At 47.1% G+C, this 26,817-nt stretch overlaps 1 protein-coding gene across 1 annotated transcript; it reads right to left on the bottom strand.

Moving 5' to 3' along the window:
* Window positions 1-1,025: 1,025 nt before the first annotated feature.
* On the bottom strand, window positions 1,026-24,852 carry LCMT2 (leucine carboxyl methyltransferase 2). The gene is made up of 15 exons (XM_066545619.1): window positions 24,815-24,852; window positions 23,904-24,028; window positions 22,130-22,211; window positions 21,621-21,801; window positions 19,163-19,319; window positions 18,553-18,742; window positions 18,043-18,150; window positions 15,914-16,004; window positions 13,510-13,767; window positions 11,253-11,483; window positions 10,155-10,252; window positions 8,269-8,456; window positions 7,939-8,074; window positions 3,943-6,008; window positions 1,026-3,762 (listed from the first exon to the last, which is right to left on the bottom strand). The coding sequence occupies exons 1-14, from the start codon at window positions 24,836-24,838 to the stop codon at window positions 5,841-5,843; spliced, it is 2,037 nt and encodes a 678-aa protein (XP_066401716.1). The 5' UTR covers window positions 24,839-24,852; the 3' UTR covers window positions 1,026-3,762; window positions 3,943-5,840.
* Between the last annotated feature and the right edge of the window lie 1,965 nt (window positions 24,853-26,817).

Genomic DNA, 26,817 nt, shown 5'->3' with positions numbered 1-26,817 from the left:
CTACTTCTCCATCTTGCTGGCCATGTCACAGAATCCATCCAGAAAATTCCAGTCTGTAGCTGTACCAAATTCCAGGTATTGGTACAAATAACAGACAAAGTTAATGAAACACTGTCCCTTAGGGAAGATTTCCCATGTTTTAAAAATCTGTGTGAATAGATAGAAAAATGGTCAGATCAAGTGTATATCAAATTAAATCCATGACAATATCAATTTAAACTGTCAAAAACTTGTGGGTTTTGATGATGGTGCTACTGCTTTTTAGACTAAAAAAATTAACAATACTGACCTGAAAACTGTGAGACATTTTTCAAATATTTTAATAAATGCTGGAGATTAAATAAGGTGTTTACCCTCAATTTAAACACAGAAATGGAAAAGGAGATTTTCTCCTCAATTTCAACCCTTTTCCCCACAAAACCTCAATTTTCTGGGGTTAGTGGGATGGACAGGGAAAATGAAAGGAAAAATAACTTCTTGTGCCTCCAGCGTGCCCCACCTGCTCAGGTGGGTTAGGGTAGGTGTGTTCCCCTCCCCTCCCCTCCCCTCCCCTCCCCTCCCCTCCCCTGCTCAGGCGGGTTATAGTAGGTGTGTTCCTCTCCCCTCCCCTCCCCTGCTCAGGGGGGTTAGGGTAGGTGAGTTCCCCTCCTCTCCTGCCCCTCGGCACAGGGCCTGTCCCTGCACATCTGGGCAGTGCCCCAGGTCCTCGCCAGCCCCTGTGAGAAGGTCTCACCACCACCCCGTGAGAGACTCCCCGGAGTCTCCCCTTGCAGCTCTTGGCAGCAGGGCAGCCAGGTGTCACACTCCCCCCAGCAGCATCTGCCCCCTCCTCATCCTCACCGGCCACACCTGAGGCTGCTGCACATCAGGAGGTGGAGACACCTGAGTGGGGGGACATGTGTGAGGGGTGGCACCACAAACCCAGGACTGGGGCCAAAGGGCTCCCCAGGATGTAGATGCATGAACAAAGCTTCATAGAATGGAGAAGGCCCAACAGTTTTTGTATTTTACACACACAGTCATGATAAAAGTCACATTTTTTAATAGTTAAAATAACAGTGAAAGTTACTGGTTAGTTACAGCAGTGAGCTTCATACAGCATCCCACCTTCATGGACTTATCAGAAGAAGCAGTTTCAGGTTCTTTCATCTCCTTCCACACTTGGGAAAGCCATTTTTAACCAAACTGCTTGGCAACTTTCTCATTTGAATAAAAGCAAGCACTGGCAACAACCAACAAGTGAAAAGGAAATCAGAATATCTTGGAGACATGGTGGGATGGCTCCTATGACTAGAGCACTGGGATGGAAGGGCTTAGGCTTTTTAGGAAAGACAACCTAGGAGGATGAGGAGGGGATGCAGCCCTCTAGAGATATGGAACTCTGCCTGGGGCAGTACGAGCAGCCAGCTGAGAGCTTGTGGGTGAAGGTTAAGGGGAGGGCAGGGACATTAAAGATAACAAGAAGGGCTTCTATAGAGATGTTGCAAGCAAGAGAGTTGGGGTAATGTGGGCCCCCTCTAGAAGGAAACAGACCCTGCACAAAGAGAAGACCGATGTTCACAAGGACTTCTGTGCCTCAGTCTTCAATGGCAAGTGCCCCAGGCATGCTGCCAAGCTGAGAAAAGCAAATGCAGGGACTGGGAGAATGAAGACCCTGAGCCCACTGAGAGGATCAGATTTGAGACCATCCAAGGAACCAGATTTGAGACCATCCAAGTGCTCAAGTCCATGGGACCTGAAGAGATACATCCCCAGGCCCAGAGGGAACTAGCAGAAGTTGCTAAGCCATTATCCATAATTTTTTGAAAATTGTGGCAGTTAGGTAAAGTCCCTGGTGACTTGAAAAAGGAAAATATAACCCCCATTTTTAGAAAGGGGAAAGCAGAAGACCTGAGGAACCACTTCTACCCAGAGCAATGGTGACAGTGCTGCACAGCCCCATGGAGCTGCTTCTCCTATCTGGCTCTACAAGATCCTCCACTTCCATCACCCTCCTCCTCACTGCTTCCACAGGACAACTGTTGCCCAGCTCTGGAGATTGATGGACATTTCCCAGACATTTCATGGGCAAAGGAGTGGTGAGGATGTGTTGTGATGGTGTGGGACCCGAGCAGGACATACACCACATGGATTAATAAAGGCTGGAGAACATGCTGAGTTGGGCAGGAAGAGTTCAATTGCTTCCAGTGGGCCTGTGGTTTGGATTTGTGCTGAAGAGACTGTTGATAGCCCCGGGATGTTTCAACCAGTGCTGAGCATCAAGGACTTTGGTGCTCCTCACAGCATCCTGCCAGCAAATAGGCTGATGTTGCACAAGGAGCTGGGAGGAGAGTGATAAACCCTTCAGAAGGGCTCATTCAGGAGAGTGATAAACCCTTCCTTCTCAGCAAGGAAGGAGAAGCAGTGTGGTAGCCCTGTATATGAGGGCAAATTTTGACTCTAGAAATTGACAGTGGTGATGAAAGGGTCGAGGGTTGATGGGTAAGAATCAGGGGAAGAGCAGACACCAAAGTGTGAATCTTAGGAAGGCTGGTAGGCAGATTGGTAGCTCCCAGTGTCCTTCATTCTACCCTTAGAGCAGGGTGCAATGAAGTTTCCTGGATTGTCCACAGCTTCCCTTCTATGACAAAGTGACTTGCTTGGTGGGAGAGAAAAATGCTGGGGATGATGTTTACCTGGGCTTTTATTAAGCCTTTGACACCATTCCCCAAAGCATTCTTGTGGAGAAACTGGCTGCCCATGGCTTGGACAGGTCCACCGTTCACTGTAAAAAAGGGTCTGGATGGCCAGACCCAGAGAGTTGTAGGGGACAGTTTAATTCAGCTGCTATCCAGTCACCAGTGGGGCTCCCCTGGGAAGCACTGAGACCAGTCCTGTTTCTATCCATGACCTGGAGGAGGGGACCCTCAGCCAATTTGTAAAGGATCTGCCAGAGGACAGGAAGACTCTGCAGAGGAACCTGTAGAGGCCCAGGGATTGCACTGTCCCAGGCAGTTCCTGAAACCCCCTTCTCCCCTGCCCCTCCCTGGCCACTCATTCTTACTACATCCTTTTTCTCAGCTGGGTCCAGCACCGCCGCCACCACCGGGGCCTCAAGCGGATGCTGAAGCAGCGGCGGCGCTGACCGTGCCGTGTGTGCCAGGCCTCCAGGTATCTCTGCAGGCGGGCATGGAGCTGCTCCAGGAGCCTCCCAGCAGCAGTGCCGGTGCTGTATTCCAGCTCCACCGAGTTGCTGCTGCTGCTGCAGCTGCTGCAACTGCTTTCCAATACAATGGGATTCATGATCACCACTAGTCTGGGGAGCAACCTGGCGATCGCCACAGATCTTCTGCGTTGCAGCATCAGGGAGCTGCTGCTACTGCATCGACTTATGTCCTTAGGTTTGCTCTCTTCTGTCACCTTGTACATGTCTGGCCTTGCCAACTCCACTCCAAGGCACTGGGGACGCTCTCTGGCCCCCAGCAGCTTTGGTGCAACATGTGGATCAGCCTGGACCACCCTGCCGCTCCCTCGGCTCCCTCGGCCCCATCGCCACTGGGACAGCTGAGCCTCCAGCTCCTTGCGGTGCTCCTCGAAGAGCGCCTGCGAGTCCTGGCAGCTCCGGATGAACCTTGGGAAACGCCTCCTGGAGCTCATGGAGCCACGTGGGGAGCTGCCGTGGGGCAGCCCCAGCTGTGCTGATCTCCGTGCCCTGCCCACGCTGCTCTGCCCCTCCAGCCGGCCTCTGGCTGCGCTCGGATGCTCTGAGCTCTGATGGATCCTCTGCAAGAACCACGGATGGGTGAGACAGAAGCAGCTCCCCAGAACGCTCCACACCGTCCTGCCAGGCATGGCACACCACCAACACACCCCAAACCCACACGGCCCGGCCCAGCCCAGCCCAGCCCAGCCCAGCCCAGCCCAGCCCAGCCCGGCCCACACAGCAGATCAGAGGCCACCTACCCACAGACACTTGTCCCGTAGCATGACAAAGACCAGGATGAGCTGCAGCAGCACCATCGTGATTGCCACCAGCTCACCCATGGTGAAGATGTTGAGGAGCCCCATGGCACCGTCTGTGGCAATCCAGGTCACCAGCACAGGCTGGTGGAGAGGCTCCCCAGAGACCTGCAGGATCCCAGTGAGGGAATCCAATCCTGCTGGGGTGGCAGAGGCTGAGGCTGCTGTCTGCCAGGACACTGCCAGACTGTGGTGCCCAGCAGTTTGCTCCTGTGAGGCCCCTTTTATAGCCTGGCAGAGTCCCCTGTGTGACATCATGAGGCAGCCAGAGCCCTCTTTGTGACAGTGTGGGGCAGTCAGAAATCCCTTTGTGACAGCGTGGGGCAGCCAGAGCCCTTTGTGTGCCATCCTGGGCAGTCAGAACCCCCTTCTGGATACCCAGGAGCCCACAGGAGGCCAATGGAGAGCCCTTGCTGCCATGCATTCCACATTGCCCTGCTGAAACCTTCAGGATTCTTGAAGTCTGTCAGGTGGTAACAATTTCATTTGACATCACGAATCTGTTTTCGGTTGTTGTTGGATCTGTAATTGCTGGGAGCGGGAGGAGGCTAACTGCTTCATAAAATACATCTCTTCTGAATAGATGATTTGTCTCAATTTCATAAGCCTCCATGACACAAGGGCAGTGATCATGCCCCTTTGCTGGGCACTGGTGAGGTCGGACTTCAAATCCTGTGTTCAGTTTTGGGCCCTGCATAACAATAAAGACATTGAGGTTGCTGGAGTGTATCCAGAGAAGGCCAATGAAGCTGGGGAAGGGTCTTGTGCTTTAACTCCAGCTGGCAATTCAGTAAAGAAAAAAAAGTGAGAAAGAAACTCATAAAGTGAGATAATTCAATAAATAGAAACAAATTCCAAAAATATTGGATGATAGAAAAGAAAGAGAGAATAAAAACAAATAAAGTTAATATTAACAATTTCTCTGCACCCAACAACTGATGTGCAGTCAGTCAGTCACTTATCATGGAATCACAGATTGGTTTGGGTTGGAAGGGACCTTAAAGATCAAGTACCACCATCTTGCTATGGGCAGGGACACCTTCCACTGGACCAGGTTGCTCCAAGCCCCATCCAACCTGGCCTTGGACACTTTCATGGATGGGGCAACAACAGCTCCTTGGGGCAATGTGTGCCAGGGCCTCACCAGCCTCACAGGGAAGAATTTCTTCCCAATATCCGATCTAAACCTACTCTGTCTCAGTTAGAAGCCGTTCTCCCTTGTCCAGTCTCTCCAGGCCCCTGTAAATAAGTCTCTCTCCATCCTTCTTCTTGGCCCCCTTCAAGTACTACGAGGCCACAATTGGGTCACTTCAAAGCTTCTCTTCCCCAGGCTGAACAATGCCAATTCTCTCAGCCTTTCCTCATAGCATAGACGTGCTCCATCCTTCTGATCATCTTGGGGTCTCCTCTGGACTCTCTCCAGCAGCTTCATGTCTTTCCTGTGCTGGGACCCCTGAGCTGCAGGCAGCACTGCAGGTGAGATCTTACCAGAGCAGGGCAGAAGTGAAGAATCCTCATGGGTTTCCCTACCCATGGCAGGGAGGTAGAACAGGATGGTCTTTACAGCGCCTTTCAACCCAAACCACACTGCTCTTCACCTCTAAGGACTACTGCTGCCAGCTGCTTTTGAGGTACTTTATTTACAGCAACACAAAGAGCTGTAAAAACTCAACAGCCAGTGAGGTGTGAATCCCTCGCTGTAACTGTCCCTCCTGATCCCACCTTCACAAACGCATTCTGGATACAAAGCCTTTGTGGAAATGTTGTGCTGTTTTTGGACCTAGAGTGAACAGATGTCTCCCCACAGTGCAGTAGCAGGGTTCAGCCCTGCTTGGTCCCACTCAGTGGCTGGTCAGGATGCTGCTGAGGTTCAGCAAGACAGGCTCTGGGTTCAGGTGTGTCCCAAAGGAGAAGCAGTTTCCACCTCCACCAATAACCAACAGCTCCTTCTCATCTGGCAGAAAGACACTGCTATGATTATGTAGCATTAACGGCCACTCCAGGTGCTCCTGAAAAAGGAGAGGAGATTTTGAACATACAGGACTTCATGTGGTCCACTGTACCACCCCTGAATGTGGGCAGATAGCTAGAGAATACAGGAACAAGGAACCTCTGAGCTGTACTCCTCCACAACACCCACCCACCAACTTGCAGTTCAGTGATTTTTTAATGAGAGAAAATGCCTTTGTACTCCCTGAATCTTGAGGCTTTTCCTCCCAAGAAGGTAGCCAGTTAGTTTGTGGTTCAATGTAAATCTTTGGCATTAATGGCCTGTGGCAAGGAGCTCCAGAGCTTATCTATGTAACTGGTGGGTTCAAAAGCCTAGAGAGTTTCACCTTAGTCAAAGCAAACAGCTCCTAAGCAAAGCAAGACACCAATCCATCTGCATCCGTTTATTCAGTGTAAACAAAAAAGTTACATTCTTTTAGATACAACTTTATTATCACTGTACCTATCCTCATTGCTGTCCAACAAGGGCAGTCTATTTTATCTAAAGGATATGAGGCCACTTACAACTTCTGCTACAGGCAATAATTGAAAACTAAGCTATAATTAAGCACTTTTCATGCTTTTATACCCTCAGCAAAATGCTGCAAGATCAACTGGATGCACACACACTGTTCACTATAAAAAACTGACTCGTCACAAATTCCAGTTTCACCAACAACAGGTTCCATATGTACAGTTATCAAAAGAAAGTAGTTTCTTTACATAAAAGATAAATAAAAACTTGTCAGGCCAAAGAAATGTTCTTACAGAATCACAGAATGGTTTTGGATGGGACCTTAAACAATGCCACCTTGCTCCACCCCCCTGCACTGGGCAGGGACAGCTTCCACTAGACCAGGTTGCTCCAAGCCAAATCTAACCTGGCCTCCAACTCTTCCAGGGACGGGGAAGCCAAAGCTTTTCTGGGCAGCCTTTGTCAGTGCCTCACCACTACTCATAAAAAATTTCATCCATATACCCAGTTTGAAGCTACTGTCCTTTAGATGAAAACCACCACCCCTTGTCCTGTCACTACAGGCCCTGCTAAAATGTCTGTCCCCATCCTTCTTGCAAGCCCCCCTTTAAGTACTGGAAGGGGCTCTAAGATCTGCCCAGAGCCCTCCCTCTCTCTTAAGGCTGAACAACCCCAACCCTCTCAGCACATTCTCACAGGAGATCAGCTCCAGCTCTCTGCTGATCTTTGTGGCCCTTCTATGGATTTCATCCAACAGATCTATGTCTTTCTTTTACTCAAGGCAGTATTATCTGACATAAGGGCTACTCAGAGACATAGACCAAGTTTTAGCCAGAGTATGCCAAAATCCTGCTGTGTGACACCACCTGTATGACTGCTCTTCAGTGATTCATAGAAGAAAGTCACCAAATAGTCAAAGTTGGAAGGGTCCTCCAAGCACCATCCAGTCCAACCACCCTGTTCAAAGCAGGCTCAACTCAAGCAGGCTTTTCAGTAGCTTGCCCAGTCAGGTTTCAAATATCTCCAATAATGGAAATATTACATCCTCTCTGAGCAATCTGTTCAGGGTCCAATCATCCTTACAGGAAGCTTTTATGTTCCAGTGGAGTTTCCAGCATTTCTGTGCTAGTTTTTTTCTCATGTTTCAGGCAGCAGCTAGAGCACACCAGTTTCCACCCAGAAGATCTCAATGAAATTATACTACAGACCTTAAAAACACCAACTTAGCCTCTGGTTTATCTGTTCTCTTCCTCCACAGACATCCCAAAGTGACCATTTCAGTTCTGCTGCCCCTTGTCCTAAACAGAGCAGCTCCATGTTCCAGTCTTCTGCACATTCCATCTGTCCCTCTCTTAACCCTGTACGTTCTCTGTGCTGGGTAACAGCACTTTGGAATTAGATCCTACCTCTCCATAAAGTGACCATGTTCTTTCACAGGACAATGTTTACCCTGAAAGCAAAGTTTCAGTACTTACCACATTAATCACATAGTTCAAGCAGAGACCAGTCATTAAGTCGATGACAGTGATACCAGGCACAGAGGATGCATGAAACCACACTCCACCAACGAGCAGAAGCTTTCCTTCATGCACATGTGCAGTATGTGAATACCTGGGAGTTCAAAATGAGGTTGAACTCCATTAGCAAGGGATGCTGGTAGAGACAGGCTGAAGATTCTCTGCTGAATGCTCTGAGCAACCTGTCTAGCTGAAGATGCCCATTGCAGGGAGGTTGCACTACTTGGCCTTTAAGAGGTCCCTTTCAAATCAAACTATTTTATGATGCTATGAATGCCTTCTGCTTACCGTGGGACTAGAGGAGGGTGTGTCTCTATTGTCTGCCACTGAAAGCCATGTTCAAGCTCCCTCAGAAGGAAAACGGAACCCAAGGGCTGCTCAGCTGCTCCCAGACCTCCTGCAATCAGCACACCTCCTTCCCAGCTGCAGGCACTGTGAGAGTGGCGGCCTTCTGGGACTGGACCCTCAACAGCAATCTGAAAAAACACAAGTCCAAGGCTGAAGTTTGCCAAGCTAAGTGTCTGCTTAATGTCCAGGTTTTAAATGCCTTTTCCTGTGTGGTTAAGTTTTGTGACACCCAACCTTCCCCACATGTTCCTCTAGGGACTGCTCCATGCTTCCATTTACACTGTCTCTGGCCCTCAGTACATTTAATATAATCAGCCTTTAGAGGATTTATTTTCACACATTTATTAGAAGTAACTTTATCTGCATTCTTGCAGGCTGCTTTCTGCTCAAGACATACACCTTGGAACTCCAAATTTGCTTAGAAACACATGGACTAATGCAGTGACCAGCAAAGGAGGTGATCAGTTACTCAAACCACAGAGTGGGTTAAAAGGCTCAACTGCAGGACTAAAATCTAGAAAGAAAACCTTTAGTGCAAGCACTAAAGGAAAAAATGTAAGGTCAGGCATTAAAGGAATATCACAGCAAATAAGTGATGTAGAAAAATTTGGAGGCCACTTGGTCCACACCTTTTCCCTACAACAAATGAAACTATATGTTATCATCTGGATGGATGGATAGATGGATGGATGTTTATGTAACAGTTTCCAAAAGTCTGCAGTGACAAGAATTTCTCACTTCTTTAGGTAGTCTATTGCAGACTCAGCTAGACTCACCATCAATTCACCATCAACCATTCCTTAGTGTCCATCTGATTCCCTGTACTACTCAAAGTTAAAATGGAGAACAGTTTTTTTCTTCTCAACAGTAGTATTTTAGATATTAGAAGATTTATTTCTATATTGAATCTCTTCAGATCCAATAGCTAGAAGACCTTTAAAATCCTGCGAGGTATGTTGGACTGGTCATTCTTGCTGCATACCTCTATACAACTGTTTTACACCCTGTCTACCTCCTTTTTAGCTGTCAGCTTTGGGTATTTTACAGGAGTTCTGCTGAGATTAAAAACATTGTAGAAAACAAAAGAAGCAATTCACGTGTCTACCAGGTAACATTCCTGGTTACATAACTGAAGACACAGGGTAGGCCTCCCACAACAGTGGGATTTGCTTACTCATGTTTAGCTTGTGACCTCTAGCAATTATGCATCTTTCACCCTACAGGTGTGCTATGTACAAGGCTGGGTTCAAAGAGTTATAGTAAACAGAGTTACACAGGCTGGTGGCCAGTACATAAACGAGGGACTAAGTCCTCTGCCACTCAATTTCCTTTTATGACACATTCAGCAATCTAGTTGACTGAGGCAGATGTGGAGGTGGTTTTGATTGTAGCAAAGCTACACTGTCTCTAACACTATCCTTCCACAAAAATGTCCAGCTCACAGCTAGATAATGATGGGAGAGGTGAAAGAAGACAGACAATATGTTCTCAGTAGCATCCAGCAAAAGGCCAAGAGGCAACGGGCACAAACTGACATAAAAAAAAAATAGACATAAAACCCCCTCATATTGTTCTATCAGGGTGGTCAAGCACTGGAGGAGGTTGCCCAAAGAGATTGTGTAGTCTCCATCTATGGTGATAATCCTACCTGGACAATATACAGAGCAACCTGCTCTAGTTAGACCAGTTTTAAGCTAGAGTGCTGGACTAGATGACCTCTGGATGTCCCTTCCAAGCTCCACTGCTCTGTAGAGACTGTATTTGACTGAAAAGCTGGGTGTTGAGCAGTCAGCTCTAGCTGTAATCCCCACAGAGTGCATTCTTACCGCAGTGCAGGAGAGTTCTGGAGCGTGCAGGAAATGCCAATCCCCGAGCACAGGCTGCAGAGCAGAGCGGCCACCATACACAAACAGGTACTGCTCACCTAGGGAAACACAGCCAGGAGGCAACAGAACTTACAACCCGGTGTGCCACAGCAGCAAAAACTTCTGTTTGCATAGAAGGGAAGCTGGCAAAAGGGTGCAATAATACTTTGGGTAGATGTCAAGGACTTGCATTTACTGCACTGTGCCCTGTCCTTTCACTGATTCAGAATGGACTGTGCAGATAACACCAGTGTTGGTCACTTTCTTCAGCTACAAAGCAATATCAAGGCAAAAGTAAGATGAAACAGTACAGTCTGACAAAAACAAAACCCAATGTATAATTAATACAATTTTTTAGCATTTGCTTTTTTGATATAAAATTCTGACTGGAAGGCTTAATGCTACAGTGTTAATTAAACATTGTTCCACAAATGGAAAGTGTGCTCCAGACTAGACTAACAACTGCTCAACAATTCCCTTCTGCTCCCCTTGGAGAGTTCCCTGGCAGCTGCAGGAATGGGACACCTTAGGAAAGGACAGCTTTCAGCTCCTGAATGCCACTGCTTAAATTTTTGCCCCTTACAACCTGGATCTTTTAACAGACCAACCTTTAGCTTGCTATGGCAGGACCTGATTCTAGAGCTGTTCACAACTACTGAGTGTTTGTCAATTGCTACTAGAAAAGTAACGTTTCTTCTGAAGGACTTTGGGATAAAGAGCTTGGGATCCTGTTCCACAAAAAAAATATCCTTCAGAGAGAGCAAAACTTATTTCTGCCATGATCAAGCATGAGTAACTTCAGCCATAAGTGATCTCAAAGAATCAGTCTTCCAGAATGGATTACAGTAGGTTTCAATCCTATTTGCCACTGGGGATAATGAGATAACCAAATAAAAAATTACCATATTTGAAGTGTCAAGAAGAGATCTCAAAGACTCCTAATTTCTTTACTACTGTCAGGCTTGAGGAATGATCAATATGAACTTAATGAAATTCAACAAGGTCAAGTGCAAGATCCTGCATCCCTACAGCCATTTCCACTCCTTCCAGGCTTTTTACCTTTGAATGTAATTTCAGTTGTGCTGTGTCTCCAACGCAAAGCTGCTGCTTCAGCAGCAGGCTGCAGATTTACAAGCTCCACTGCAACATCACCTGGGTCTGAGGCACCCCAGGTTTCAGGGAACTTCAGCCACAACATTCCCAAGCCTGTGCTCGACGGGGATGTTCGTCCTCCTACCACCAGAGCCAGAGTGTCTGAGACACGAGACACAGTATGGTACAACCTCTCACCTGTGGAGATACAAAACATCATGCTTCACACAGGCAGTTTTTCCATGAAATTTATAATCATTTAAGTTGGAAAAGACCCTTAAAGATTATCAAGTCCAACCATTCCTCTGGCACTCTCAAGGGCAAAACTAAACCATGTTCCCAAGAGCCACTTTCACATGGCTTTTAAATGCTTCCAGGGATGTAGACTTCACCACTACCCTGAGTAGCCTGTGCCAGGCATGGACAACCCTTTTCTTTGAGACATTTTTCTCAATATCCAACCTAAACCTCCCTGGCACTTTGCTTGAAGCCATTTCCTCTTATCCTGTCCCTTGTCTCCTGGGAGAAGAGGCTGACCTCCACCTGGTTACACCCTCCTTTCAGGTAGTGGTAAAGAGTGAGAAGCTTCCCCCTGAGCCTCCTTCTCTTCAGGCTGAGCTCCCTGCCCTGCCCAGTTCCCTTGGGCACTACTACAGAGCTTACAGCAGTGGTGCATGAGGGAAGAGCAACAGATGCCATCTACCTGGACTCACACAAAGCATTTGACACTGTCCTGCCCAGCACCCAGTGTCCAAACTGCAGACATGGATTTGACAGATGGAGCACTCAGTAGATTGGGAACTGGCTGGATGCTCTCTCTCCAAGAGCTGCAGCCACTGGCTCAGTGTCTGTGTGGAGACCAGTGGTGAGTGCTGTTGTTCAGGTCTCTCTAGGGACCAGCACTATTTAACATCTTTGTTGGTGACATGGACAGTGGGACCGAGGGCACCGCAGCACATTTGCCAATGACAAGGACCTGTGTGGTGCAGCCATGCACTGGAGGGACAGGAGTGGCATCCAGAGGGAACTGGACAGGAGAAGTGGGATGTGAGAGCCTCATGGGGTTCAGCAGGACCAAGGGCAAGGTCCTGCACCTGGGTTGGGACAATCCAAACATAAATACAGACTAGTCAGAGAACATATCAAAAGCGGCTCTGTGGAGAAGGACTTGGGGGCATTTGTGGACAAAGCAGTATGTGCTCACAGCACAGAAAGTCAACCATGTCCCAGGCTGCATCCATGTGTGGCCAGCAGGTCAAGGAAGATGATTCTCACCCCCTATGCTGCTTTTCTGAGACCCCACCTGGAGTTCTGCATCCAGGTGTGGTGCCCCCAGCACAATTAAGACATGTAGCTGTTGGAAAAATTCAGAGTCCACTAGCTTGATCACAGGGTTGAAGCCCCTCTGTTCTAAAGCCAGGCTGAGAGAGTCTGGGCTGTTCAGCCCAGAGAAGTGAAGGCTCCAGGCAGACCTTAGCACCCCTTCCAGTGCCTAAAGGGACTCCAAGAGAGCTGGAGAGGGACTTTGGAAAAGGGCCTGCAGTGACAGGACAAGGGAAAACAGCTTCCAACTGCCAGAGTGCAGGGTTAGATGGGATATTGGGAACAAATTCTTCTCTGTGAAAGTGTGGAGGCCCTGGCACAGGTTGCCCAGAGAAGTGGTTGCCATTTGTCTAGAAGTGTTCCACACCTTGCTGGATGGGGCTCTGGTGAACCTGGTCTACTGGAATGTGTCCCTGCCCCTGGCAGAGGGTTGGAGCTAGATGATCTTTAAAGTCCCTTCCACCCCAACCCTTCTGTGATTCTGTGACTCCAGCCCCTCACTGTCTCTCTTTCTGTTAGAGGCCCAGAACTGGACTTGGCACTCCCAAGGGTCTCTGCAGTGCCCAGTAGAGAGAGACAATCACTGCTCTAGGCCTGTGGCCACACTAGGCTGGTACCAGCCAGGTGCCATTTGCTTTCTTGCCCACCTGGGCTCATGTTCAACCACTGTCAAACAGAACCCCCAGGTCCTTTTCCAGCTTTCCAGTCACCCTGCCCTCAGCCTGGGGCACTGCATGGGGCTGTGATGACCATAGGGCAGGATGGGACATTCAACAACCAGATCTGTCAAGTGTCTGTGAATGCAGCATCACTGTGCCATGACAGCACTTCTTCACCAGACTTTCTCTCTCTTTTAGCACAAAGGTACCCCCCTTGCATTGCCATGGGTATGGGAACTCACCCCATCTTTGATCAGGAACATTCGGTGTCACACAGACAGCTCCCCAGTGGCCTGCACGCCTGCTCAGCAGGTGGACATTCCTCACACGGCAGTGCTGTCCATCCTCCTCCCCAAAGCCTCCTGTGGTCACAATCACATTGGGCTTTACAAGAACAGAGCGGTGACCATAACGCCTCAGGCCAGGAATTGCTGAGAGCCCTGCACACACTGCTGCAGGGACACTGCCTGCCACCCCGACAGGACCAGCGTGACAGGGAACTGGAGACAAAGAGAAACAAAGAACTTGGGCACAAATGCAACCAAGGACTACATCTTAAGCAAGAGATTAAGCACGTCACCTTTTCAAAATGACCATTCATCTTTTCAAGAAGCAATAATTGAGAAGCAAGTTGACAGTGCACCCAGATAATCTGACATGCCCTAGAAATCAGGATGTAATCGTTAAAACTACCACTGTACTAACTGTAACTTCTACTCTGCTCACTCGGCTCCTGCAATTCTGAGACTGCTTTCATGGGATGGACATAGGACTGGCCAGGCAAGTGCAGTGTCCTAAACTGCTGCAGCAAGATATGAACCACTACAGTACCTTCAAAAGGAGGATGTGTCTGATTAAGGCAATATTTGGCTACATGAACAGCAAAGAACAGCAGAAAAAGGACAAACACCTGGAAGGTGATTTCAAAGTTTCTTCCCAGATTTTGATCCTACCTTCACAGAAGCACTGAAATAACATTCTGAAGCATGACAAGTAATCTATTAGCTCCAGTGGTCCTACTATAGGAGAGTATTTCCAGTTACCTAAGTATCTTCTCTCTAAATATTATATCCCTTAGCAATGAAGCAAACTCTCAGCACAGGACTCTGGCTCACCTACACATTGTTTTCTTTAATCAGTTTGGAATCTGTGTCTTCTTCGTTTTAATCAAGGTCTTTATTCTTGTGTTGTAAGAGATGATGAAGAGGAGGAGCAGCTCACAGTCCATTTTTTGTATGCCATAATCAGAAAAATTGCCTGTACTGATCATTGCTTTGCACAAGACCCTACTTAATCATTTGATGAAGTAAGAAATTTCATCTCCTTGGGCTTAAATATCTTTTTACAGACTAATTTTTTAAAGATGAATGAGTTTTTTCATATCACAAAATATACTTACCACGATCTCTTTGGAAGATTTAGTACTTGCACTCTCTCTAACTGGGACCCCAGTCTATCTGAGAGGATAACTGGGGGCATTTATTGATATTAGAGACATATCTTTTGCATTCCCAGTAAAATATATCTAAGCATGGACAATTTACTGGACTTTGAAGGCTTTTGCTATCAGTTTTGAATACAAAGATAGCAGCAGAAAAACCCTAATCCTGTCTCTAATTAAACAAACGGTTTCACTGTAGTAAAATTTGTTAAGAAAATGTCAGATTTTTTTTCCTTAATTTAATGATAGGTACTATGCGTTTAGGAGCCTTCAAGGATTTAACTTGTAACAATCACACAGTACATTAAATCTCACCCACAGTCATTCAGCTTCAATTTCCCAACATCTTCGAATCTAATTGAGACACAACACATGGATTCAGTGGCCTTGCTGGCCTCAGGAATGCCATCCTGCCCTATCCTTTTTCAGCTGCTTTTCTTGCTCCCTAGAACAGAGATTTCAACTCTCTCTTGAAGCTACAACTACTTGTGGTGCTATACTGTGAACACTAGTGATATAAAACAGGTTAAAAATAACCTTCTGCTTTCTATCCTGAAAAAGGAAGCAATCAGTCAAAATCAGGAATTTCTTGGACTGCCATGGCCCCAAATCCTTTTTATCTTGGAAAGACAATCTTGGTCTTGTCTTTTCCCCAGCTGTACCACTTTTCCCCCATCTAAAAAAGGTGACATTCAGATTTAAAAGCAATTCAGAAACAGAAATATGGCAGGTACAATTGCACCCACAAGGGATAAGGAAACAAAGCACAGCTTCATGTCAGGCTCCTGAGTGGTCTGCTGGACAGGGCAGTAAAGAAAACAGAACAACCTTCTGGGGAGCTGGAAGGAGAGAATGGTATGTGGAGGCAACCAGGAATAAATTCAAAAGGGAGATCCCAAAAACAGGACTAGGAGCAGGGTAGGCTGGCACTGCAGCCACGCACTGGAGGGGCTCATGTGTGAACAAATGACAAGCTGATCAGACTGAGAGGGTCAATAAACTGAAAGAACAGGAGTGATCAGAACCAGCAGCATTAGGCCACAGCCCTGGCTTGGTTTGGACAGCAGAACTATTGTGGAGGAGTGGAGAAAGCTACCAGACTGCAGCATCCCATCTGCCCCTTCCAGGATTTCAATGGCTCCTAAAACCTCTCAGAGACACCTACGTGAGATAAAAGAATAATGTGAAAACTACTTGGTGTGTACCTGTCCCACTGGGTGACAACGGAGTCCAGGAAGGTTCCATCCCCTTCGATGCAGCCAACACAAAGTAATGAGAACACTTCAGATGCCATTCCTGTAGCAAGCCCAAAGTAAAAAACAAATAAACAAAAAAACAAACCAATAAAGGAAGAACCAAACAAAAATCAATCCCCTTCAAAATCTTAGGGCAAATAGTAGTAAGGACCTCAAAACAGCCAAGGTGACCAAATCAAATACCAACAGCCTATCACTGTTCTCATCAATGGTCAAAATCAGAGGGGTAAAGCTGAATCGGAGAAAGAACTGGTGGGTAAATACCTTTCTCACTCCAACTTTCAAAAATTTACTTCCAAAAATTTACAAAGCCCAGGGATCTTCTAAGCAAGAAGCTGTGTCTTTGTATTGAACAATCTTTGATGGATTTTTCATCCATGAACCTACCCAGCTGCTCTTTGAACTCACATAAACTTTAACATGCCCAACATACATCCCATAGTTTAACTATGTGTTGCATGGGAAAGTTCTTCTTTTTGGAATCAGCTTCCCCTTATGCCTCTGAGTTCTGATCATAAAAAAGAGTGAGGTCTTTATACCAGAGGGATTGAAGTGATTCCAAAGAAATCACAAATGTTAAAAGGTGCAACGTGCTCTGTGCCGGACAATAATACATCAATTTCAGTCTGGCCTTAGAAACATTCTGAGGCAGAAGCACAAGCAAAAGGCATGTACAGGAAACCAGCAGCAATGAGAGTTCACTGTGGCGTTTATGGACATTAGGGAATTGAGTGTGTTCATTCCCGTGGGGTGGGATACATTCAGCCAACTTTGTGACTAGCGAGCATAAACATCAATTTAAAAGGCACAAGAACTCATTGTATCAGCTTCATTGCCCCAACCCATATTAGAAGTAAAAAGCATCTTTTGAAAAGTGACATCCAGAAATTAATGTAAATTAATGAAAATGGAAAACTATTAGTCCCTAAGAAAATTAGTCTAAAAATACTCTCCCTCCACACTGGGTGTCTATTTTACATTTTTTACCTAATTTGACCAAGCTTGTTTACAATAAGACCTTGGATCTTACTTAATCTTTCTCTCAAAGGCTAATTGTAGAGCTCTCTGTTGTCACATCGTTTACTCTTGTGCACGTTTCCAGCTCGGATTCATGCACATCAACCTCCTTTGTAAGAAAAACAATACCAAGTCTTTACCTTCCCACTGTATGAGCAATGACCTTGACCTACAGTTCCAGTAGACATTTCTAAACCACTTAGCAAATCTGCCACCACTTTCAGTCACCACTTTTGCATTCATATAGCAGAGCAGATCCTAGCATATTGGCAAAATAAATTCAAGCACATTCAAGTGTTTTCATACTGCAGTTATTCAATTTCTAGACTTATAAACAGAAAACCATAAAATCAAAAGGGAAACTTCTAGTAAGTATTCCACAGGATATTTAGCTCAAAGTTACTCACTATCTTGGACTTATCTTCACTTCTATACGCCAAATAGTCAGAAACTTTGCCAGCAGTTAATATAAAAATGGCAAAGAACAGAGTCATAGTTGAATTTCAATCATTAATGCAGGAATGGCTGTACAAAGTCAGACCAAAAAAATCTGAAATTAGTAACCTGTGTCCAACAATGACAAACAATAAAGTAGTCTATGGAAATGGAAGGGAGAAGGAAAAGTGCATCTGCTTTCCCCAGGAATGCTCTCAACCAACTGTAGTCAGGAACAGCACATCAGGTGCATATTTATGTATTCATTAATCCTTAATGAATTTCTCTTTCATTAAAGTAATTGTCCCTTGAATCCATGCCAACTTCTAGCATGTATAACTTCTTTTATACTACCAGGTAGTTTGCTATGACAAGCCTGTCTCCTTGAGAGACTGCTCAAGGAAGGGAGGAAGGAACATGCAGCTTTTCTAAGATCAGGGAGAGCCTTCTTCCCATGCTGCTTCACCCGGAGCTCCCCATGGCTTAAGTAAGCTGATCCAAGGTCCTTTCTGCCTCCATGAACACCTGTGCCCAGCAGCTCTGTACAGAATTGCAACCATAACAAATTGCAAATACCTTATGATATCAAAGCCAGGTCCCTGATCTTCAGAATAATGGAGGGTTACCTCATACTCATCAAAAGGCTCCAGAGTCTGCACTCTTTGCTGCTCATCTTCTGGAACACAACAGGTGAAAAACTCATTCATATCCATGACACTGCACTCAGTCCAGCCCTAAAAGACAAATCCCTTGAAGTTATCACCCCTGGAAGGACAGAAACTCACTTCCCACAGGAAAACAAAGACCCTAAATTAAACACCTGCATGAGCCACTAAGACTGTTTAGCTAAAGCAAGAGCTTCCTAAAAACTGGTGAAAATAGGTCTCTCATGTGTAAAGTTCTTAAAAATTTAACTTATTACATCAAAAGTCCCAGAGGAACCCATTAATCCCATATGAGGCAATAGGCTGCAAGCCAGTTGGAAGCACCTTCTGATGACAATTCATGCTACCAGAGAAGGCAGCAGCTCAGCCTCAGTCCTGTTTGCTTCAGCCCATAACTGAGCAAGCACTGGTGTTCCCCCCATCCTCAGGTAAATCCAGCCTGGTGCCCGCCCTGGAGCTGCAGGTGCTCACCTTGCCCAGGAAGCGCCTCTGCTGAGCCTGGCAGTCGGGGTACAGCGCCAGCGAGCGCAGTGCCGTGCTCAGCTGCCTGAAGTGCTGCTGCATGACACATCCAAAGGGGTCCTCTGGCTGCACCTGCTCGTACAGCAGGAAACACGCCCGAGGGAAATGCTCTGCTGCCCACTGAATCAGGGCATCTGACCTGTTGGGAGATTGTGCGTAAGGAATTAAACTGAGGGCCCTACAATAGATGCAGTGCATCCTTCTGCAACACCGCAGAGCTGCTATTGAGGCATCCTGACAAGTGGCAATACACTAACAAGAGTGCTGGGCTGAACATCTCCTCCCCCCCTGCACAGACAACTCAGGGGATGAGAAGAACAAAAACCTCAAAATTGTTCATTTGGGACCTTCCTCCCTCCCTCCCTCCCTCCCTCCTAGGATATCACGTGGACATCAATCACATCATCATAATTACGATGTAGGGAGCTATTTGGGATGCCACAGAATTCCCAAGGTTTTAGTTTCAAGAGACCAGGTCTCCAAGCCCAAGGTGATACACTCAGAAAGAAGCTTGCTGTTTTCCCTTTACCCCTAGGCAAGAGAGAAGAACCAAGCTGACCTGGTGGTCTCCATGTAGGTGAGCACCACCTCTGCGATGAAGAGGGTGGGGATTTCATTGTTCAGTCCTACTTCCTCCAGGGTTCTCTCCAGCTCAGACAGCTCTGATAAATCCACTCCCAGTAATTTATAATCATCTCCAGAAAAGGTAATGGCTCCTGGGAGATAAAAATGATGCAACCTCACTATGGTGCTGCTGCAATACTGAGACCAAAAGAGACAAACAGGAAAATCAGGCAATCACTCACAAGGCTATGTCCATCAACTGTATTTCTCTGTAACAAGTACAAGAAAATCCCCATCACTACATGACCCATGAAGGGGTAGTGCCATGTGATCCATTATCTGCAAGGGGTAGTGCCATGGGATCCATTATCTGCAAGTCTATCTGCAACTCCCGTATTCCTAAAGCAAATTTTACCTACAGACTTCTCATTGAATTATTACACTTACTATAACAACAAAACTTTATTATATTTACCTAAAGAGAATTTTTCTGAACCACTGTAATTCAAAATCAAACCTAAATGGCTCTCATTTATACACCTTTCACTTTAGGCTAGAAAGCACCATTGCTTTGATAGAATTTCAATGGTTCCCCTCACAATTAGAACACGATTGTCAGGTTTCCTAGGCTTGGTTGGTTTGTTTGTTAAACAGATTTCATTTCTGTATAATAGCACTGAGTCCTGAAACTGTACATGCTAGCTTTCAGCAAACACCAGGACCTGACTCACAGATCACCATCCTCAGAAGTAAGTTCCAGTTTCTGATCTGCAAGCATTACCATACCTCTGTAACCCATCAGAATAGGATAAGTTATGGCCTGTTTTTGACCTTTTCAGTCAAAATCACATCATGAACAAAGCAAACTGTAAAGTACCTTTAGAAATCACCTACTCTGTCTCTGCAGCCCAACAACTGTATCTGTCCTGAGGACACTTAACCTACACTGTTGTCAAATGCAGACACTTCTGGAGGTAAAATGGTCTTTTTCAGAAGTCCATCACAGTGTTCCATTCTAATTTCTTCTAACTTGTCCATCCATCCTTTGCTGACCTCTGGACATAGACAATAGGGTATTTCCAACTATCTGAGACCTTCCTTTAAGTACCTGAAGATACTTGGTATGGACAGAGCTCCCTGCCACAGGATTCTGCAAATATTAAAAATGTGAATGGATTCAGGAAGGAAAGGAACAAGCCCATGGAAGAGCTACTCACTAAGACCTGTGAGTCAGGAACTCACACTCTATAGTCTTCCATCTGTATTTAAATTAATCAATGCCATCTAAATGCAGAGGCTAACATATGTCCCTATGGCATTTCATTCCATGTTTGCCAGACCATTCGTGTACTTTGTCAAACTCCCACACTCACTCATCTTACTGCAAGTCCCCATGTTTCCTGCAGGTTTATGACATTTCATATTCTACAGCACGTCATCTAGAGCATTACTAGAAATGCTGGAGGAAAACAGATGCAGGAGAAACCTCTAGTGATCAACATGCTTTACATTCCTCCTTTTGGCCCTCAGCACTCAGCTGGCACAAAATTCTGCAGTGGTTTCACAAGGCTCATTTTCTCCTGCCTTGGAGGGCAAAAAAAAGTCAGGAGACATAACAACTAATGTTCTATTACAGTCAAGACACTTAACAGTCAAACCTTCTCTCTTTCCCATCAAGCCCATAAATCATTGTATAATTTAGGATGAAAGGGAGATTTAAAAGTCATCCTGTCCAAATACTTCCTCTTGGCAATTATCTGTTGTCATGTTGCTCAAAGCTTTGTCCAGTCAAGCTCTATCTCTGTAGTGGTTTTGGTCTCCAAGGCTGGAGAGTCCATTACCTTTCCAGGCAATCTGTTCCCATTTTTAACTACTCATCTGGCACAATCTCCCCCCAACATTTTCTTTATACATCACTGGAATTTCCTTTTTTTTTGCCACTTTCAACTGTCCCTTGACTATTTGCTTTATGCCCCCAAGAAAAGTGTGGCTCTGTCTTTTCTAACCTCTCCCAATAGATAAGCTGAAGAGTGCTGTAAGACTCACCTCCCTCCCAAACTCCTCCCCAGATGGCTGAACAAAATCAGCTCTCCCCTCCTACATCACCTGCTCCATCACTTCATCATCCTCATAACCTCCCACTGGACACGCTACAGTTTGCCACTGGTTTTGGACCAGTATGCTCCAAGCTGGACACACCCTTTCAGAAATTGCAACAGAAAAAACCTGACCTTGGTTTGATATAATCAGCTCCTGACAAATCCATCCTGGCTTCTTGTTATCTCCCAATGCTTACAAATTATTTGTTTCAACGATTTCATAAAATGAATATCCTTTTAATCTACAATTTCATAGTTCCCCTACCATAATCTCTTGCTTTTTGAAGGCCGAAGCTGTGTTTATTCCTTCTAAACACTCTGTGCAAAAAAAAAAATCTTCCATGAATGCCATACCTAATCCTTCCCCTCCGGTGTCTCCCACCAGTGCTGACAACTCCTTCACTCCTTTGATCAGAGTAGCTTTTTGGCATGCCACATCTGGGAAATCCACCTCATATACCACAGTGTGATGCAGAAGACCCATATCCTTCAAACGGAAGTATAAGGAATCAAAGCCAGCACCTAAAGACAGGATCTGCAGAGAAAGCATCAGAAAAAGTTATACTCAACTCTAGCAGCATCTTGAAATCTAGGTGTGAAAAATATTAAATACCATCTGTAGAGTGACAAAATCAGGCAACCTCCTGCAAGAGGCAGAGGAATTTTGTGTGGATATTACCCACCCTCCCCCCCAGGTACTTCTGCCAAAGTGACACATGGACAGCCACAGTTCTGCCAGTCAGATTCTGTGCCCTGCTGAGAAAGGGCACAGAACAGATGCACTAACGAGTCACTGCCCAGATGCCAGAAAGATTTTACACATAATTTAGTGAGAGATGCCAGAAGTCTCAGAGAAAATGTACCTGTGTCCTGGGCAGGCTTTGTGTCTTCAGCAGGAAGTCCTGAACACAGTGATCCACAGCACGGACACGGATGTAATAACCCCTGTAGGAACAAATTCAGTTGTAATCACTGGCCAGGAACCTGATTTCTCCAGCACTAGCATCTGCAATTTTAAAAAAATAAAGATTTTTTTTTTCTCTAATCTTCTACCCAATAATTCCCTGTTTACAGACCTGAACTGGGAGATGATTTTGTCATCTCTAGAGCTTGCTAATAAATACAGATCTCCTGCAATCAGTGTGCATATTAACCATCAAGACAACAGATAACCCAGAGAAAATGTGCAGATACCCCAGCTGGACCTGTTCTGTTTTGCATAAATAAATATTTGCTGACTCCTGACAGTGATGATGCCCCCTGACAATGCAGATGGCCGATACCTGAGTTCCTGCCCCAAACCACATGTCATAACAACAACATGAATGTGTGTGCTCATGTAGTGAGAATGGAACAAAAAAGGGAGGAAAAGCAAAGTTAGGAGAGGAATCTTGTTCTCTGCTTTTTGAATAAATGGAACTAAATCAGACTAACTCCTGGAAAGCATTTACCATTTCCCTAGCCTGGCATGGACTGATGCCTCTTGTCTCTTGGCATTCTCTTTTAGTTAGTTTCATCCTAGATCCACCTGGTTATATTCCAGCTTTTTTCACCCCTTTAACAAGCATGTTATCATCTTCACACCTCATAGGGACTTCACAGTCTAAGATGTCCCAAAATTGTTGATAAATGCAATACAGAACTCTTCCTGTGAATTCAGCTTGGCATGCCAATGTTGTGTGACAATTCAATGCAGGTTTCCTGATGAACCACACACATCTTCATAGGCCTGCAAGCTTCTGCTTGAACACCACTGTGTGATTTTCCCCTGAATGAAACTCCTTTGGCAATTCACAGTCTTTTGGATTGCATTAAACTATTCTCCTCAAATTACATAAATTCCACAATGTCATCAGCCTAGAGCCCTCTGCAAACACACATTAAAACATTCCTGTCTCTTACAAAGCTCTGGAGAAGTTCTCCTGGTCAGACACCACTGACTCTAAAGATCTTGCTTCCCAGAGTCACCAGATACCTTACAGAAATTGTAACATTCTGGGTAGATAATGAGAAAGCTATTGATGTTATTACACTATTGGTATATCTTCAAATATACAAAGTTTTCAACAGCATTGAACACTAGAGTTAGGAACCAGTCTGGTGGCATATCATTCTCAGGACAAACCATTCAGTTTTGGTCCAGAAGCCATGTAACATTATATTAAAAGTCTAACAAGGTTACAGTACTGTGAGACAGGGCACTGCACGTTGCCACTCTGTACTTTGCTTAAACTGTGTTTGAGAGGCTGTGCCTTGCCCAACTGACAACTCCAAGCACGAAGGTTTGTGGTGGAAGGGACCTGAAGCTGCTCTCGTTCCACCCTTCTGCCATGGCAGGGACACCTTCCACTGTCCCAGGCTACTCCAAGCCCCAGTGTCCAACCTGGCCATGGACACTTCCAGGGATGAAGCAGCCACAGCTGCTCTGGGCAACCGGAGAGCCAAGGCCCCGCCACCCTCACAGGGAAGATCTCCCTACTGATATGTAACCTACTCTCTTTCAACTCAAAGCCGCTCCCCCCATTCCGAGCTGTCGCTCCTGGCTCTCCGCAGGCCGAGATCCCCTCCCGCGCCCCGCGGGCACCGGGGCTCAGCAGCCGGAGCAGCCGCAGGTGCTGCCGAGCCCTCGCTCCTCACCGGTGGATCAGGGGCGCCCGCCGCCGCCGCCGCCCCGCCAGAAGCCGCAGGAACCGGTCCTGGATGTAGCCCCGCGCTGCCGCCGAGCACTTGCTGACGGCGCTGCTGCCGCCGGTACCCTGCACCTGCCGGGACAATGACACGGCTCTGCTGCTGTTCCCCACCAGCAGCGCGACCCGAGAAACGCACGGGATGGCGGGGCCGGGCAGCCCCGGGAGGACCCCGAGGGGAGCGGACGGCAGTGCCCGCCGCCGTCGGATCCCCCTCCGACCCAGCCTCCGCTTCCCCTCGCTCTCCGAAGCAGCCGAGCCCACGCTCCCCGGGCTGCTCCCCGCGGCAGCGGGTCCCCGGAGGTCCCTTAGGGCCCGGGGGTCGTTTACGGCCCGGGAGTCACTCGCGGCCCGGGGGTCACTCACAGCACCGGGGGTCACTCACGGCCCGGGGTGGCTTACAGCCCGGGGGTCACTCGGACCCGGGGGTCACTCGGACCCGGGGGTGGCTCACGGCCCGGGGGTCACTCGGACCCGGGGGTGGCTCACGGCCCGGGGGCGGCTCATGGCCCGAGGGTCACTCACGGCCCGGGGGTCACTCGGACCCGGGGGTCACTCGGACCCGGTGGTGGCTCACGGCCCGGGGGTGGCTCACGGCCCGGGGGCGGCTCATGGCCCGAGGGTCACTCACAGCACCGGGGGTCACTCACGGCCCGGGGTGGCTCACAGCTCGGGGGTCACTCGGACCCGGGGGTCACTCGGACCCGGGGGTGGCTCACGGCCCGGGGGTCACTCGGACCCGGGGGTGGCTCACGGCCCGGGGGTGGCTCACGGCCCGGGGGCGGCTCATGGCCCGGGGGTCACTCACGGCCCGGGGGTCACTCGGACCCGGGGGCGGCTCACGGCCCGGGGGTCACTCACAGCACCGGGACGCCCGCGGCCCATCCTGCGCACACCGCACCGACACCGACCGGAAGCGCGAGCGCAGCGCCGGACGCCGAGAGCGCGGAGCGCGCCCCCTGCGGGCCCGGCCTGGCACTGCGATGCCTCCCGCCGGGGCGGGACCCGTCAGCCCGGCCCGCCCGTGTGACACGGGCAGGGACATCTGCACTAGACCCATCGACCGGCCCTGATCGCTGAAAGCAATCACAGGAACTTGGGCACAGCGGACTCGCTTCCTGGTCATTGTTAAGAATGTAAACATCTCCAAAAAAACCCCATCACTGTCCAGGAAAATACCGTGATCTTCTCATTCTTTGATGTTCACTGGAATCTTGTCTCCATCAAAAAGAGTCATAGAAAGGAATTTTAGAAGATATCCTTAGATATAATGGCAGTGATGTCAGAAGCGGAGAGAAAGAACAATCATCCTCTGTCTTGTCACAGAAGCGACAAGGAAAGTGCAGGAAACAGTGGCGAGGGCTTTCAAGAGTGCTTTGTTTTATTGCCTTGTGGAGACTGCAGTAGAGAAGGAGGAAGTGAGATATGGATGTGCTGAAATGCTAGTCCGGATAGGTTTTGCAGTGGTATTACAGTGAGATAGGTTTGTGAATCAACACTTGAGGAGATGTGGCAAACAAGAATGCTGAGGATGGGGGTTTTGCTTTTCTGTTGTTCTTATTTTGCAGAGAACTTGGACAGAGGATCTGGGGGAAGCACCAGTGTGCTGACATTTATAGAATGAAAATGACATGTCTTGTGAAATTGTTCCATACTACAGTATCAGCCCTGGACAGAGTAGCGGAAGGGTTGGCCCCACATTGTCAGAGGGAATGATGACTGCCATTAACTGTACAGCCAATGTATATTTCCAAGAAATGTAATTGATTCCAATTGATTTGGAATACCACCAGTGGAGGTACATTGCTGTCCCAGGATATTTTGCTTCCCTTTGTTTTATTATTACTCAATATTGTGGTCTTTTAAAATCTACTTGTTAGTGATTCAGAACTTCTTAAAATTGTGTTATCCAGTTCATGTTGAAAGACAAGAGACTTTAGGCACTGCTGGAATCACCAATTTTGCAAAAATTACTAGAGTTCTGAAAATTATGTCTTCGTGCAGGAGGACACTCTTGAGCTCCACATCAAGGGGTGCCGAGCTCCACCTGCCTTCCTTTTGCCCAGTGGGAGCACTCTTCATCTGCTCACCTTCCATAGAGCTCCTGTGCCACCTGCTGCTTTCCCTGTTCTAAGGGCACATTACCAAATGTATCTGTTGCATTTACATTCAGTGATTCTCTGCATTTTGTGAATAATCATGGATTGTACTCATGGCGTGGTACTCCTGATAAACTGACACTGTATGTTCTGCTGTGTTGCAGGTATGTCTGCGCTGTTCAGAGACCTCAAAACACTGGATCAATTTACTTTTGCTCTCTGTGATGCCTTAATTTTTAGATTTCATATTTTCCAGATTCTGCACTGCCTTAGTGTATAACTCTGAACTCCATATAAAGTGTCAGCAGGTTCTCCTCACAGCTCAGTCACACAGAACAATCCTTTTCCAGCCCAGACCCAAGGACACCACTGCAGCTTCAGCCCAAAAAGTGCAAACAGCAGGGAATGGAGGAGAGCAATCTGTGAGGGTGTAACTGCATCACCTGGAGCTGTAATTGTAATTAACCCCAAGATGGAAACGGACCAAAACTTATAAAAGTGTGAAAACTCTTGACCCATAGTCCATTTTGGGTGTAGCCACAGCCAGGCTCTTGTACTGCCCAAGGTGTGTCCTTTAAAGGCCTTTTATTAAATCCCTGCTTTATTCCTGTAACTCTGTCCAGCCTCTGTTCCAGGTCTGCCTGTCTAGGCATCATCTGTACAGGCCAAACTGCAGTTTGAGTTATTGCACGGTGTGAACTTTTTTCAAAGAGTTACTGAGCAAGACAGAAGCCTTTAACTTCCACTGAGGGAAGCTGAAGTTCC

The sequence above is a fragment of the Molothrus aeneus genome, chromosome 2 (assembly GCF_037042795.1).
Source record: "Molothrus aeneus isolate 106 chromosome 2, BPBGC_Maene_1.0, whole genome shotgun sequence".
Classification (NCBI taxonomy): Eukaryota; Metazoa; Chordata; class Aves; order Passeriformes; family Icteridae; genus Molothrus; species Molothrus aeneus.
The sequence above is the reverse complement of the archived record's forward strand: the minus strand, read 5'-3'. Positions and strand labels throughout refer to the sequence as shown.